Raw genomic sequence first — 13,093 nt, forward strand, 5'->3', positions numbered from 1 at the left:
TCTGATAATCCTTGTTGGACCCACACGTAGTGGAAGTAGCGTGGAGATTAAGTAGAAAAATTTACTTGCTATTTTTGGTAAAATGACACAATTTTGGGACAGATAAAGAAATGAGTAAATTTTAATGATAGAAAATACATCAAACAAACATGATACAGGTACATATAGATCTGAAATTAATAGATATAACAGATCTATGAAAATAATGCAAATAAAGATAATATTGATACTCCTATATATCTTCCATTCGGATGAATCACTGTAACCCAATATATTAGTGCATGTCTGCTGATAATCAAATTTGATTAAAACTGATTCAATTCCAAAGAGAAATTTAAATATGATAATGATGGAGAAATTGCAGATCTGAGAAACTAAATTCTAGATCTACAAAATCTCAAATTTTACAAGGATAAAAATCTAGAAAGCTCTCAGAAGGAAAAACCTAGAAGGGAATAAAACTCACTAGAACAATCTAGTAGAGAAGAAACTCTCACTAGGAGATTCTAGGATAAAAAAATCTCTTATTAGGAAATCCTAAGATAGAATTTATTCAAATAAGAGACACTAAAAACTATAAAGAGTGCTTTCTCCTACGAGAAAAGAGCAGATTTGTAGTTTCTCTCCCATGGGAGAGATAAAAGAAAATCTTGATTGGAAGAGTTCTAGAGAAAAGAGTTTAGAAAAGGAAGAGAAACTTACTCCCTTTTTTGACACTTTTAATAGAATGAAAGAAGTATTAAATATGAATTATGACTTGTGGTTAGATAAAACTTGCCCCTCAACTTAGTAACTGAATGCATAATTAGATAAAAATCATCCCCTTGACATGCTGCACTAAACAAATGCATATCGCCCTTTTATTTTGGGTCGATTGGAGGTTGAAGCCTTGGTTTCATAGGAATATTACTAAATCTGCTATAGGTAACATTTTTTGAATAATTTCAAATTCGACTCTTTTTTTTTCCCGAGTAGGAGAATGGTAATTTCAGATTTGACTCTTTTTTTTTTTCAGTAGGAGAATGGTGAGATTTAAAAAAAAACAAAAAAAAATGAAAAGAAGATTTTAAACTCAAGACCTCTATGTTCTAAGATTCCAATCTTAACTATTAGACCAAACCCTTCTAAACAATTAAATTAGAACTTTGAAGGCTTTCGTGTGAACCATATCAAGTGAGTATTTTTGCAAAGTCAATTTGTCCAGCAGTTAATTTCCGTTGGTTTGTGGTGTGACTGACCATTTCATCACTTGATTGCCATCGAAGGAATCCTTATTGGTCAAAATCCAAGTAAACATAATTTAAGTGAAGCAACTAACTACTGCACCACTACAACTTCCAATCCTGTGAGTTCAAGACTCCAAAGTACAGATTGTACTATTTTGCAGAGGAGGAAAGAGAGAACAAGAAAGATGGGGAATTGGAGAGAAAGAGGTTGTTATACAGAGGTGATTCCTTTCACAGCCATGATTACAGTGGAGTGTATCAACGTTGGTTTGAGCACCATCTTCAAAGCGGCCACCTTAAAGGGTTTGAACTTTCACGTTTTCATGTTATATACCTATGGGATTGCAGCTATTCTCCTCCTTCCTTTTTGCTTCTTCTTCCACAGGTGAACTAGTTCACAAGCCTTCTTCATCTCAATCTTCCATATAACTAATCCAGTAACTTATTCAAACTTTTTTTTTTTTGGGGGTTAAATCTTGACAGGAAATCTGATCTTCCTCCTTTAAGTTTTGGTATCCTTGCCAGATTTTTCTCCCTCGGGATTCTTGGGTATATTTATTAAGCTTTCTGATGTCAACCATGATGATATTCGTATGTAATTGTTTGTCCTAAAGGAGTTTACCAAAATTTTGTTTTGGAATTTTATTTTCAGCTTCGTATCTCAATATCTTGGATACGTAGGAATTGAGTATAGTACTCCAACACTGGCTTCTGCCATGACCAACCTTACACCGGCTTCAACATTTGTCCTCGCAGTGCTCTTAAGGTTCTTTTTAAATTTTCATTTTAGTGTCATTGCATAATAATTGATTTTCTACGGTAAATTCATACTTTATTTAATTCGTCATGTTTTTTAAATCGGGGCTAATATAACTATTACCATTTAAATACATATAGTAGTAATATCTATTACCCCAACTTTTAGACACTTCCACATACAATTTAAGTTATTATTAATTTTTTTTAAAAAAAAAGCGTTGTATCTAAAACCCTCTTTGTCGGTGCCCATCAATTTTCTCTGATAATATAGTAGGGTAACACTGAATTTAAGGCTTCAATACTCTTTTCTTTTGTCGTTTTCATTATAAATAAGGTATATTTTTTGCAAAATTATATTTCTCAACTTAGCAAACTAGACCAACATTTCTTGTCATGATCAGGATGGAAAAGCTAGAAATGAAAAGCTTGAGCACCCAGGTTAAGATAATTGGGACTCTAGTAACGATTGCCGGAGCCCTACTGGTGGTTCTCTACCAAGGTCCTGTGCTGATAAGGAGCCCTACAGCTTCAGCTTCTGTTTCTGAACAACAGCCAGCGATAGCCATGATCACTGCCGGCGCTGAACAATCGGATTGGGTCAAAGGTGGTGCCCTCCTCGCTGCTCAATATGTTATGGTCTCTCTTTGGTATATTTTTCAGGTAACATATTAAAAACCAAAATTGGCATCTTATGATTTTAAAATCCATCATTTTTGTCCTGCAATTGCACCCCTTGAATTCCTGTAAAATATATTTTTTCCCTTCGAAGTTCACGTTACCCCTCATATTCTTGAAGCCTAGCTACTTAAGAAAGATGGCAAATCAGAACGGAAAAAAGTGATTCGAAACAAAATATGGGTTTTGATGACATTTCCTACATAAGAATGAATGTATAATCTTCATTTGGAAAAGTGCTACGACTATCATCTTACAACTCTTTATGATGTTGCATCTAGTTCTGATTTATTATCATTTCCAATATGGTAGTTATAAGTCGTTATCATTTATCATTTAGGCCAAGGCTGTTGCGAGGTATCCAGCAGAACTAGTTGTGGTCTTCTTTTACAACCTATCCTGTATGATCATTGCAGCACCAGTTTGTTTAATCGAGGTATCAAATTCCAGTGCCTGGAACATATTCAAACCTGACGTGCGGTTGTACTCGGTGTTGTACGGGGTAAGTGCATGCACCTAATATATTTTCTACCCTTGAACTCCAAAGTGTAGTTTTGTATTGCGGGCTAATTGAATCCATTACCCACTGCCCATATAGCTAGCTAGAATCAAATTCAATTACCGTGGATCACTACAATCAATAATTTTTCCTTCTTCAGGGACTTATGGGATCATGCTTCGGTGTTCTTGTCCACACCTGGGGTTTACACATAAAGGGTCCTGTATATGTAGCTTTATTTAAGCCACTATCAATTGCCATTGCTGCAGTGATGGGCTTCATTTTTCTTGGCGATGATCTTTACCTTGGATGGTACGCATAATTGTACAAATTAAATTCCCAACACTACCATGCCAGTCCTGGTATTTATTTACACACATTAAATTCTTGTTATATGTATATGGTTTAATTCATACAAAATATTTTAAAATAATATTTTCCTTGCAGCTTGATCGGGTCCTTGATCATATCCTTTGGGTTTTACGTGTTGATGTGGGCAAAAGCACAAGAAGTCAATGGCCAGACATCACAAAAGCGTGCTGAGTTTGTGGAATCTTGCACTGAAAATGCTCCATTATTAGAGGCATACCATGGTTCAACAGGCGAAGAGTTTCAAACTGCGACTGTTTGAATAATTAACCAAACGCAATTAAGTCCACTCCCAATGTGTCTTCTAAGGATGTCATTTTATAAAAATGAAGAAAACCAGGAGACACGTAGGAACTTTTAGAATTTCATTATTTTTTCTTTTTTACAAAACCTGCCAATTGTCATATTAGTGTTCTGTTTCTTCTTTTAAATTTCATCATTTTCTATCTATGTGAATGTGAATTTTCCGATCTTGTTCATTTGTGCATATTTTTAGATCTTATTCCTGGTGTGTGTGTGTATATATATTTTTATCTATAATAGAAATGGTGACTTATATTGTTGCATACTTACTTTGAGGAGGAGTTACTCTCTAGTTTTGATGATGTCAAAAGGGGGAGTGGGGGAAAAAAATGATTCCGGATTAAGTTTATCATGTTTATCTTTGCTTAAGCATCATTAGTTTGTCATTATCAAAAAGGGAAAGAATGTCACTCACGGTAATACCTTAGTTTTGATGGTAAGAAACCAATGATTGCAATCTAATGATGTTTATGAAGTTGCTATCTAGTTGTCTCTAGATGGCCTTGAGGATGCTCACCTCGGCCACCCCGCATGTCCGAGGTGAACCCATCTCGTCCCTCATCAGAGCTCATCCGTGTCTTGAGTATAACCCTTGAGTTCGGCCGGATCCCTAGTCTACCGTTTAGGTGACCTTGGCACTTCTACCTCGGCTGCACGCTGATGATGTCAACCCACCTGACACCACCCAGAACCAGTGTGCTTTATCTGAAAAGCGCACTGGACGCACTTAATGGCCACTGAGCAAGATCCTCCGTCACCCTACCCAGGCGGCTACAGTGTCAGAGTCAGGCCTCCTGACAAGGAACAGAGCCGTAATGCCAGGTCGTGGGTCCCGCCAGCATGAGTCCTCCGTCTTCTCCTATACTCCCGCTCTATAAATACCTCTCACGCATGCCTCCCAAGTAAGCATACTGTTCACTCACTCATACTCTTATTATTCTCGTTCTCATACTAACTTGATCGTCGGAGTGATCCCAGGGGAATAGCCCCGCCTTCCACTTCGACCGTGCAACCTCACTTCATTCCACCCGAGGTGAGATAATCGAGTTCACCTCACCACATTAACGAGAGAGCTGATTTCGGTTGGATTGATTACCCGCAAAAAATCACCTCTTCAATTGGCGCTGTCTGTGGGAAAGAGACTTGCTAAAATGAGATCCACGCGCTCCAGAAGCGGAAGAGTTCCCTCAACCGGGGCTGGGCAGATCTCGGGAGCCCAGCAAGATCGCATTTCTGAAGAGCAAGGGTCCCAAAGGACCCAGCCCAACAACGAGGACGCCATCGCCAAGATGGTCGAGTTCGTATCAGACAACCCCAACATTTTTGAGGAACTAGGAAGGTACCTCAAAAGGCAGGGTAAAGAAAAGGCCGAGTCTTCCAAGAGGAGACCGACGAAATCCCCTGAAGTACCTTCAGGTGAGGACTCCGATGAGGGGCGTCTCTCTCGGAGTACCTCCAGGCGCGCCTCCTCCAAGGCAACCTCCAAAATTGCCTCCATCTCTCGGGCGTTTTCCCGGGGACTACTAGGGAAACAGGCCGAGGACCCACCTCGACGCCCTGGGGCTTAGCTTCTGATTACATGAGGGCTCCGCCCTTCACTGATGACATCAATGGGGAGATGGTGCCCCCGAACTTTAAGCTTCCAAACTTGCACACCTATGACGGCCGAGGTGACCCCGAGGATCACCTCCGCGCCTTCATCTCCGCATTCCGATTCTACTGCGTCCCCGACGCCGTGATCTGTCAGGCTTTCCCCATCTTCCTACATGGGACTGCCCGGAAGTGGTTCTGGAGTTTAGAACCGAGGAGCATTTCCTCCCTGGATGAGCTGATAGACCGGTTCATCCACCGTTTTGTGTTGTCTCGACCAATCACCAAGACTTCAGCTTACCTCTTGAACCTGCAACAGGGTCAGGGCGAGTCACTTCGCTCGTATGTTCAGAGGTTCAACGAGGAGAATGTGCAGATACCTGATCAGAACGAGCAGGTAACCATCGCTGCCTTCACCAACGGGTTAGTTGTAGGGATCTTCAACACCGAAATCCATCGGGATTACCTCCGTACACTTCGGGAACTCTGGGAAAGAGTGGACCAGGGAATCCGAAGTGAGGATGTAAATCGCATGAAGCGAGAAGCCCAAGCATCTCGTACGGGGCAAGATCCCCGGAGGAGAAAAGACACCGGCCGAGGTGAACCAGGCCCAAGTGGCACTTCAAACCAGTTCCGGGACCGCCGGAGTGTCTTCGATCGGATAGTGAAAGGCAGATCGTCCACCTCGGACGCCGAGCTGACACCGCTCAATTCCAACCGGTCTCACGTCTTGGCGGTGATGAGGCAAAATCACCTCGGCCGAACTCCTCCTGAGATCTCGGGGAGGAGGGATAGGAGGAACTCCAACCTCTATTGTGCCTACCACCGAGATGTTAGGCACGAGACCGAAGATTGCAATGATTTGAAGCGAGAAATTGAGAACTTGATCCGCCAAAGATACTTGAAGCAGTTTGTCCGTAAGGATGGAACTTTCAACCGAAGCGCCTCCCACCGGGAGAGCCGAGGACCCCGCCGAGAAGACAGGCGGGACACAAAACTTCAATGCCGAGATCCCGAGGACCGTAAGGAAGAAAAGAGGCCTCCACGCGACGGATCGCCAGGCTACGGCCCAAATATCGCCGGGGTGATCAACACGATCGCTGGTGGCCCAACGGGGGGAGACAGTCAGAACTCCCGAAAACGGACATACCGCCAAGCCGGTATGGATGTGGCCGAGTCGAGCTCTAGGCTATCCGAGGTGATAACCTATGGTCCCCGTGATCCTGTCCCCGCCGCCTCCAACAACCACGAGACTCTTGTGATCGAAATCCTTACCAACAATTACATAGTCAAAAAGGTCTATGTTGACCCCGGAAGCTCGGTAGATGTCCTGCACTACCGAACTTTCGAGAGTTTGAAACTGACCCGGGAGCAACTCACTCCGGTCAGAACTCCCCTCGTCGGGTTCGGGGGACACGTTGTCCACCCGGAGGGTATGGTGACCTTGATGGTGACTATCGGGCGCCATCCATACTGCCGAACTGTACCTATCAGTTTTGCGGTGGTCAAAACAGACTCTCCCTACCACATGCTGATAGGCCGGCCCACGCTCAACGCCTTGAGAGCCGTATACTCCACCTACCACCTGAGTTTTAAATTCTCGACACCTGCAGGGGTGGCCGAGGTGAGCAGCGACGTGGGCGCCGCCCGAGAATGCTTCCTCGCCACCATTCAAGCGGCAGTCACACCCCGATCCTTGTCGAGGTCAGAAGAAAAGAGGCCAGCGGTCCTCTCCATAGACTGCATCGACCCTCAGAAGGCAGGAGAACCCAACAGGTTTGAACCCGGAGATGAAGTGAAACAAGTGGTCTTGGATGAAGCGAAACCTGACCAAATAGTCCAAGTAGGGGTCGGACTCCCCTCACCCCTGAAAGAAGAAATGATCTCCCTGATCAAGGACCACCGAATCGTATTCGCGTGGTCCGCAAATGAAGTGGTCGGAGTGCCACTCGAGCTCATGATTCACCAACTCAACGTTAACCCACAGGCCCGACCTGTGCGGCAGAAACGAAGGCACTTCGGCCCCGAACGTAACAAGGCCATATCGGATGAGGTCGACAAGCTCTTGCAGGTCAAGATGATCCATGAGATCCAATATCCCACCTGACTGTCCAACCCAGTCATGGTCAAAAAGGACACCGGTGGATGGAGAATGTGTGTGGATTTCACCGACCTCAACAAGGCCTGCCCCAAAGACTGCTATCCTCTCCCAAGGATAGACACCCTTGTCGACTCGGCGATGGGTTACGAGATCCTTTGCTTCCTGGATGCTTTCAAAGGGTATCATCAAATAGGAATGAGTGAAGAGGATCAAGAGAAAACGGCGTTCTACACCGACCGAGATACTTATTGTTACACTACCATGCCGTTCGGGCTAAAGAACGCCGGGGCGACCTACCAAAAGCTGATCAACCGACTCTTCAAAAACCAAATCGGCAGCAATATGGAGGCCTATGTGGACGACATCCTTGTCAAGAGCTTAACCACTTTGACTTTTCTATCCGATGTGAGGGAGGTCTTCGGCGTCCTGCGGGATTCGAGGATGAAATTGAATCTCAAGAAGTGCGTTTTCGGCGTCACCTCCGGAAAGTTCTTGGGGTATCTGATTTCCCGCGGGGAATCGAGACCAACCCCGACAAGGTCAAGGCCATTCAAGACATGTCTCCACCTCGGAATCTCCGAGAAGTCCAAAGACTAAATGGACGCCTAGCCGCGCTGAACCGCTTCCTGTCCCAATCTGCTGAAAAAGCTCTGCCCTTCTTTAAGGTGATGAAAAAGGCTGACCAGTTCGCCTGGACTGAGGAGTGTCAGGTTGCCTTCGACCAGCTGAAGCAGTACTTGCACCACCTACCCACTCTTGCCTCACCTCGGCCCGAAGAGAGGATGTACCTCAACCTCTCCTCGACCGATGAGACTGTCAGTGCTGTGCTCATCCGATGAGGCTGTCAGTGCTGTGTCTACTACGTCAGCCGAACTCTCCGCGGATCGGAGACGCGATACACTCAAGTAGAAAAACTTGTGCTGGGATTAGTCCACGCCGCTCGGCGGTTGAAGCCCTACTTTCTAGCTCATCCCATCTCCGTCAGGACCGACCAGCCCATCTGGCAGATATTGGTGCGTCCCGAGGCTTCCGGACGCCTCACCAAATGGGCTGTCGAATTGGGAGAGTATGATCTGTCCTACGAGCCACGCACTGCCATAAAAGCACAAGCCTTAGCCGACTTCTTGGCCGAGCTCACCTTCACAGAAGGTCCAGAGTCCACCTCCGCCTTTGCCGAGGTGTCCACCCCATCCCTGTGGACATTGTATGTGGATGGATCCTCTAATGGGGAGGGCAGCGGAGCTGGATTGCTCTTGGAGGGCCCCCAAGGAGAAGTGTGCTCGTACGCCCTCCGATTTGGCTTCCCGGCCACCAATAATGAAGTCGAGTACGAGACTCTGATCGTTGGACTCCAGCTAGCCCGTAGACTCGGCGCCCAACAGATCCATGTCCGCAGTGACTCCCAACTAGTAGTACGCCAGGTTCTTGGTGAATACGAAGCCAAGGAAGAGACCATGCAACGGTATCTTTTCAAAGTTCATCAACTTACCGCGTACTTCGAGTCTTTCGAAATCCAAAGGATACCCCGGTCCCAGAATAAGCGGGCCGACGCCTTATCCCGGTTGGCTTCCACATCACTCTCTGATCTCAACAAGACAGTCTTAGTGGAAGTCCTGAACGAACCGGGATACATGGAAGAGGTGGCTTGCTCCGTCCATTCTGAAGATACCTGAATGACCCCGTTCATCCTTTTCTTGGGTCAGGGAGCCCTCCCCGAAGACCGTGCCGAGGCGAGAAAAATACAACGTAAGGCGGCTCGGTACGCTCTCCGCGATGGAGAGCTATACAAACGCTCCTACCTCGGCTCATGGCTGAGGTGTGTCACTCCCGAGACAGGACGCCGCGTCCTCCACGAGATCCACGAAAGCCTGTGTGGAGCTCACGTCGGCCACAGAATGCTAGCCAAGAAAGCTTTGCTTCTTGGATATTTCTGGCCCTCTGTTCGGCAAGACGCCCAGGATTTCATTCTCGGCTGCCCTTCCTGTCAAGTCCACGCACCCGAGCATCACCAGCCTGCAAATTTCATGGTTCCCATCACTTCACCTTGGCCGTTTGAGCAATGGGGGACAGACATCATAGGTCCTTTCCCCAAAGCCGTCGGGGGTTATACTTTCTTGGTAACCGCTGTGGATTACTTCACCAAGTGGGTTGAGGCGGAGCCTCTGAGGACCATCACCGGGTTGGCAATTCAAAAATTCTTTTGGAAATGTATCGTCTGCCGCTTCGGCATACCTCAGGTCATCATCTCGGATAATGGAAGGCAGTTTGCCGAGAACCCCTTCAAAACTTAGTGCACAAACCTCGGCATCAAACAACATTTCACTTCGGTAGGCCACCCCAGGCTAACGGTCAAGCAGAAAATTTCAATTGAACTCTCTTGCATGGCCTCAAGATTCGACTACACCGAGCTAGAACATCTTGGGTCGAAGAACTCCCCAGTGTCCTGTGATTTTATCGGACCACGCCGAGGTCAGCCACGCAAGAGATCCCCTTCTCTTTGACCTACGGAGCCGAGACTGTCATCCCTGCCGAGATCCTCACCCCCATCCCTCGGCTGGCAGCCTATGCCGCCGAGGTGAACAACGAAGAGAAACAACTGGATCTCGACCTCGTCGAGGAACGAAGGGACCTCGCCTCAGCCCGGATAACTTCTAACAAGAACACACTGGCACACTATTACAATACCCGCGTCAGACACCGTAGATTCCAGCCTGGAGACTTGGTTCTCAGAAAAAACTCGATCAGCCGAGCTGAACCACAAGGGAAATTGTGCCCGAAATGGGAAGGCCCTTACCGAGTTCTGGAATCTGACCTTAAGGGATATTGTAAACTGAGCTACCGAGTTGGCTCACTAGTGCCGAGGTCTTGGCACGCTGAGAACCTCAAATTGTATCATGCTTGATTTCTTAATCAAGTTACGACTTCGGATGTTATGTTATTTTTCAACATCGATGTTACGCTATTAAAAAATAAGGGGAACAAGCAAGGGACGAAATCAAAATAAAAAATTAAAGTGCTGAGATGAGAAGAAATAGACTTTCATTCAACAGAAAAGAGGTGTTACAAAAAATACAAGTCCAAAGTCGGAATGCTACTAAACACTCTCTACCTCGGCCACCCCTTTAAGGCCCATGGGCCTAGACCCCCGTCTCGGCTCCATCCCCGGTTTTGGCTCCCTCCTGGGCAGCCTTCTCGCTGGTCTCTTCCCCGCCGGGGTGAAGCACATCTCCTCCAGGCACTTCGCCCACCTTTGCGCCGAGGTCTCCCTCAGTGTCCTCCTCCTCGCCCTCCTCGAACACTTCGTCGAGTTCGGACAGCCATTTGTTGAACTCGTTCTGGATTTCGGCTAAGTTCCTTCCTGCCTGGATGCTTTCGGCCATCCGATCGCATAACTCCTTGGAGTTCTCATTGTAGTTGGCATGGTTTTTCAAAGACTCCAAGGCTTCGGAGGAGAGGTGAGCTGCAGCCTCGTCTATGGCTGACGTGAAGCCAAACATGAAGCTCGGCGTGAGTAGTTGGCCGAGATCCCTGGTGAAGGCCTCAGACTTCCGAAAAGCATCCACGGCCGAGGCTCCAGCACCCTCGAGAGCTTGTTCATGGGACTTCTTCACTTCGTCCCCCCTCTTCTGCTCTTCCTTGAGGGTTGATCTTAGACTATTTATTGTGGTCTCGGCCTCTTCACCCTTAGTTTCGGCTTCCTGAAATCGCCTCTGAAGCTCCGATTTTTCAGACTCGGACACCACCAATTTTTTCTCCAACTTGGAGATTTGATTCTGCAGCTTGCCGGTGTCCTGCTCCTCGCCCAGAACACAGTATCGGTGTGTCATATCGGCCACAAAAGCTGAGTTAGAAGCTGTGGTCACCATGAGACTTTGAACCATCTCGGCCGGGATCAGGTTCTTCATGAATTCCAAGTCCCTTGGCAAGGTGGAGTGCATCACTAGCTCTTGGGCAACCCGAGGATGGCTGCACCTGTCGTTGACCGAAACTTTCCAGTTCGGACACCAGTGCTCGCCGAGGTGCGTCTTCTCCTCCCCGGGAAACACCGGGGGGTTATGGAAACGATTTCATAGCGAGGTCCCCGAGACTGCATTTACCGAAGGTTTCAGCTGCTTGCCTCGGCCATGAAGAGGCGGGAGTGCCGTGACGACTCAAAGGGGCACTCCCTCTGGCACAGACGAGGTGGACCTAATAGCCACGGCAGCCTAGCTGCTTTGGCCTCTCGGGGTGGGAGTGCTTTTGACCGTCGAAGTCTTGGCAGCCTGTCCTTGTGACTTCTTCTTCGGCGGAGGTGCCGATGCCTCGTCAGAGCTCTTCCTCTTCGGCCTCTTGGCTAATTCGGACGAACCCGATACGACGATGTCAGACAGTTTAGTCACTGCACAAGAAACAAATATTATCATATGCCTTAGCCGAAGTGAAAGAAAAGCCATGAAAGAAAAATTACAAGGTTTTTCAAGTTTAGTGGAAATGAAGGGAGTCTTGTCAGGATTGAGCAAAGCTCGGCTGATTCCCCAGTCAACCAGCACGGCTTCGGGGTAGTTCAAACTGTATATCCGAAATCCTGACCCCATCAGCTTCTGGAAGGCCTCCTCCTCGGCATCCCCTGCGGAGGGGTCGGCCTTCGCTTTAATTGGCCTCCACCAGAAACCCCTGGGGAAGTCCACTCCAGATACGAAGAAGAATCGCGCTTCCAATTCTTGATCGAGGAGGGAGCACCAATCACGAATTTCGGGATGGCATTGTTTCGATTACAGATATAAAACCATCCCTTGTCCGTCCCATGCGCCTTGAGAGTGTAGCATCGGCGGAAGAGATCCACAGAAGGAGTCACCTCCTGATGTCGACACAACATCTTGAAGCCTACGAGGATGCAGACGGCGTTCGGAGTGAGGTGAGTAATCCTCACGCGGAAGTGACGAAGTACGTCTCTTAAGAACCTTGACGTCGGCATCCTCAGCCCGGCCTCCAGCTGTTGGACGTAGATGGCCACCATGCCCATGGGGGGATTCTCGGCTGAGTCATCCGGCCCGGGCGGTTTAATCGCATAATGCGGCCGAAAAGGGTACTTACTTAACACCTTTTCGGCCCTGTCTCGTCCTATTCGACTTCTAAACTTCGGCATCTTGCCGAAGTCGATGTTGGCTGCGTCCATTGGAGCTACTAGCTCCTCCACGCCCTCGTCGCGTGGTGCCTCAACGCCGAGCTCCTCGTTATAGACCACCTTGGAGCCACCCTCGCTCATCTCGGATGACTCCAACTCCGAGCCCATCTCGTCGGCTCTCACCTCGGTTGATCCTTCCTCAGAATTCGGCGTCGACCCCTCAGAACTGGACGTCGTCACTTCTTCAGGATCTGGCCTCACTTCGGTCTGGTAACTCGGTGTCACGGTTTCTTTATGAGTCTTAGCTATTTTGGCCATGTGTGTAAGACGAGATGGAAAGAAAGATACTTACTGTTGACTACGGTCTCGAACGAAGATGATGACTTCGGCTGGGATCTCGGCTGGCAGGATTGATCTCGGCCACACTCGTAAATTTTGCAAGTCGCAGGCAAAAAAAGAAAGTGATG

General features: G+C 47.3%; 2 protein-coding genes across 3 annotated transcripts; both read left to right on the plus strand.

Annotated features, from left to right (window-relative positions):
- Positions 1-1,150: 1,150 nt before the first annotated feature.
- Positions 1,151-4,001, plus strand: LOC113698635 (WAT1-related protein At5g40230-like). 2 transcript variants are annotated; one of them, XM_027218512.2, is made up of 7 exons: positions 1,151-1,611; positions 1,710-1,775; positions 1,879-1,992; positions 2,387-2,645; positions 3,001-3,162; positions 3,320-3,521; positions 3,607-3,747. In XM_027218512.2, the coding sequence occupies exons 1-6, from the start codon at positions 1,412-1,414 to the stop codon at positions 3,479-3,481; spliced, it is 963 nt and encodes a 320-aa protein (XP_027074313.1). In that variant the 5' UTR covers positions 1,151-1,411; the 3' UTR covers positions 3,482-3,521; positions 3,607-3,747. The 2 variants fall into 2 exon arrangements, with proteins under 2 accessions (XP_027074313.1, XP_027074312.1); XM_027218511.2 differs by having other exon boundaries at positions 1,163-1,611; positions 3,320-3,471; positions 3,607-4,001.
- Positions 4,002-5,410: 1,409 nt separating this feature from the next.
- LOC113699644 (uncharacterized) lies at positions 5,411-7,528 on the plus strand. Its single transcript, XM_027220011.2, has one exon. The coding sequence runs from the start codon at positions 5,411-5,413 to the stop codon at positions 7,526-7,528; it is 2,118 nt and encodes a 705-aa protein (XP_027075812.2).
- The last annotated feature ends 5,565 nt before the right edge of the window (positions 7,529-13,093 follow it).

This window comes from Coffea arabica, chromosome 7c (assembly GCF_036785885.1).
Source record: "Coffea arabica cultivar ET-39 chromosome 7c, Coffea Arabica ET-39 HiFi, whole genome shotgun sequence".
NCBI lineage: Eukaryota > Viridiplantae > Streptophyta > Magnoliopsida > Gentianales > Rubiaceae > Coffea > Coffea arabica.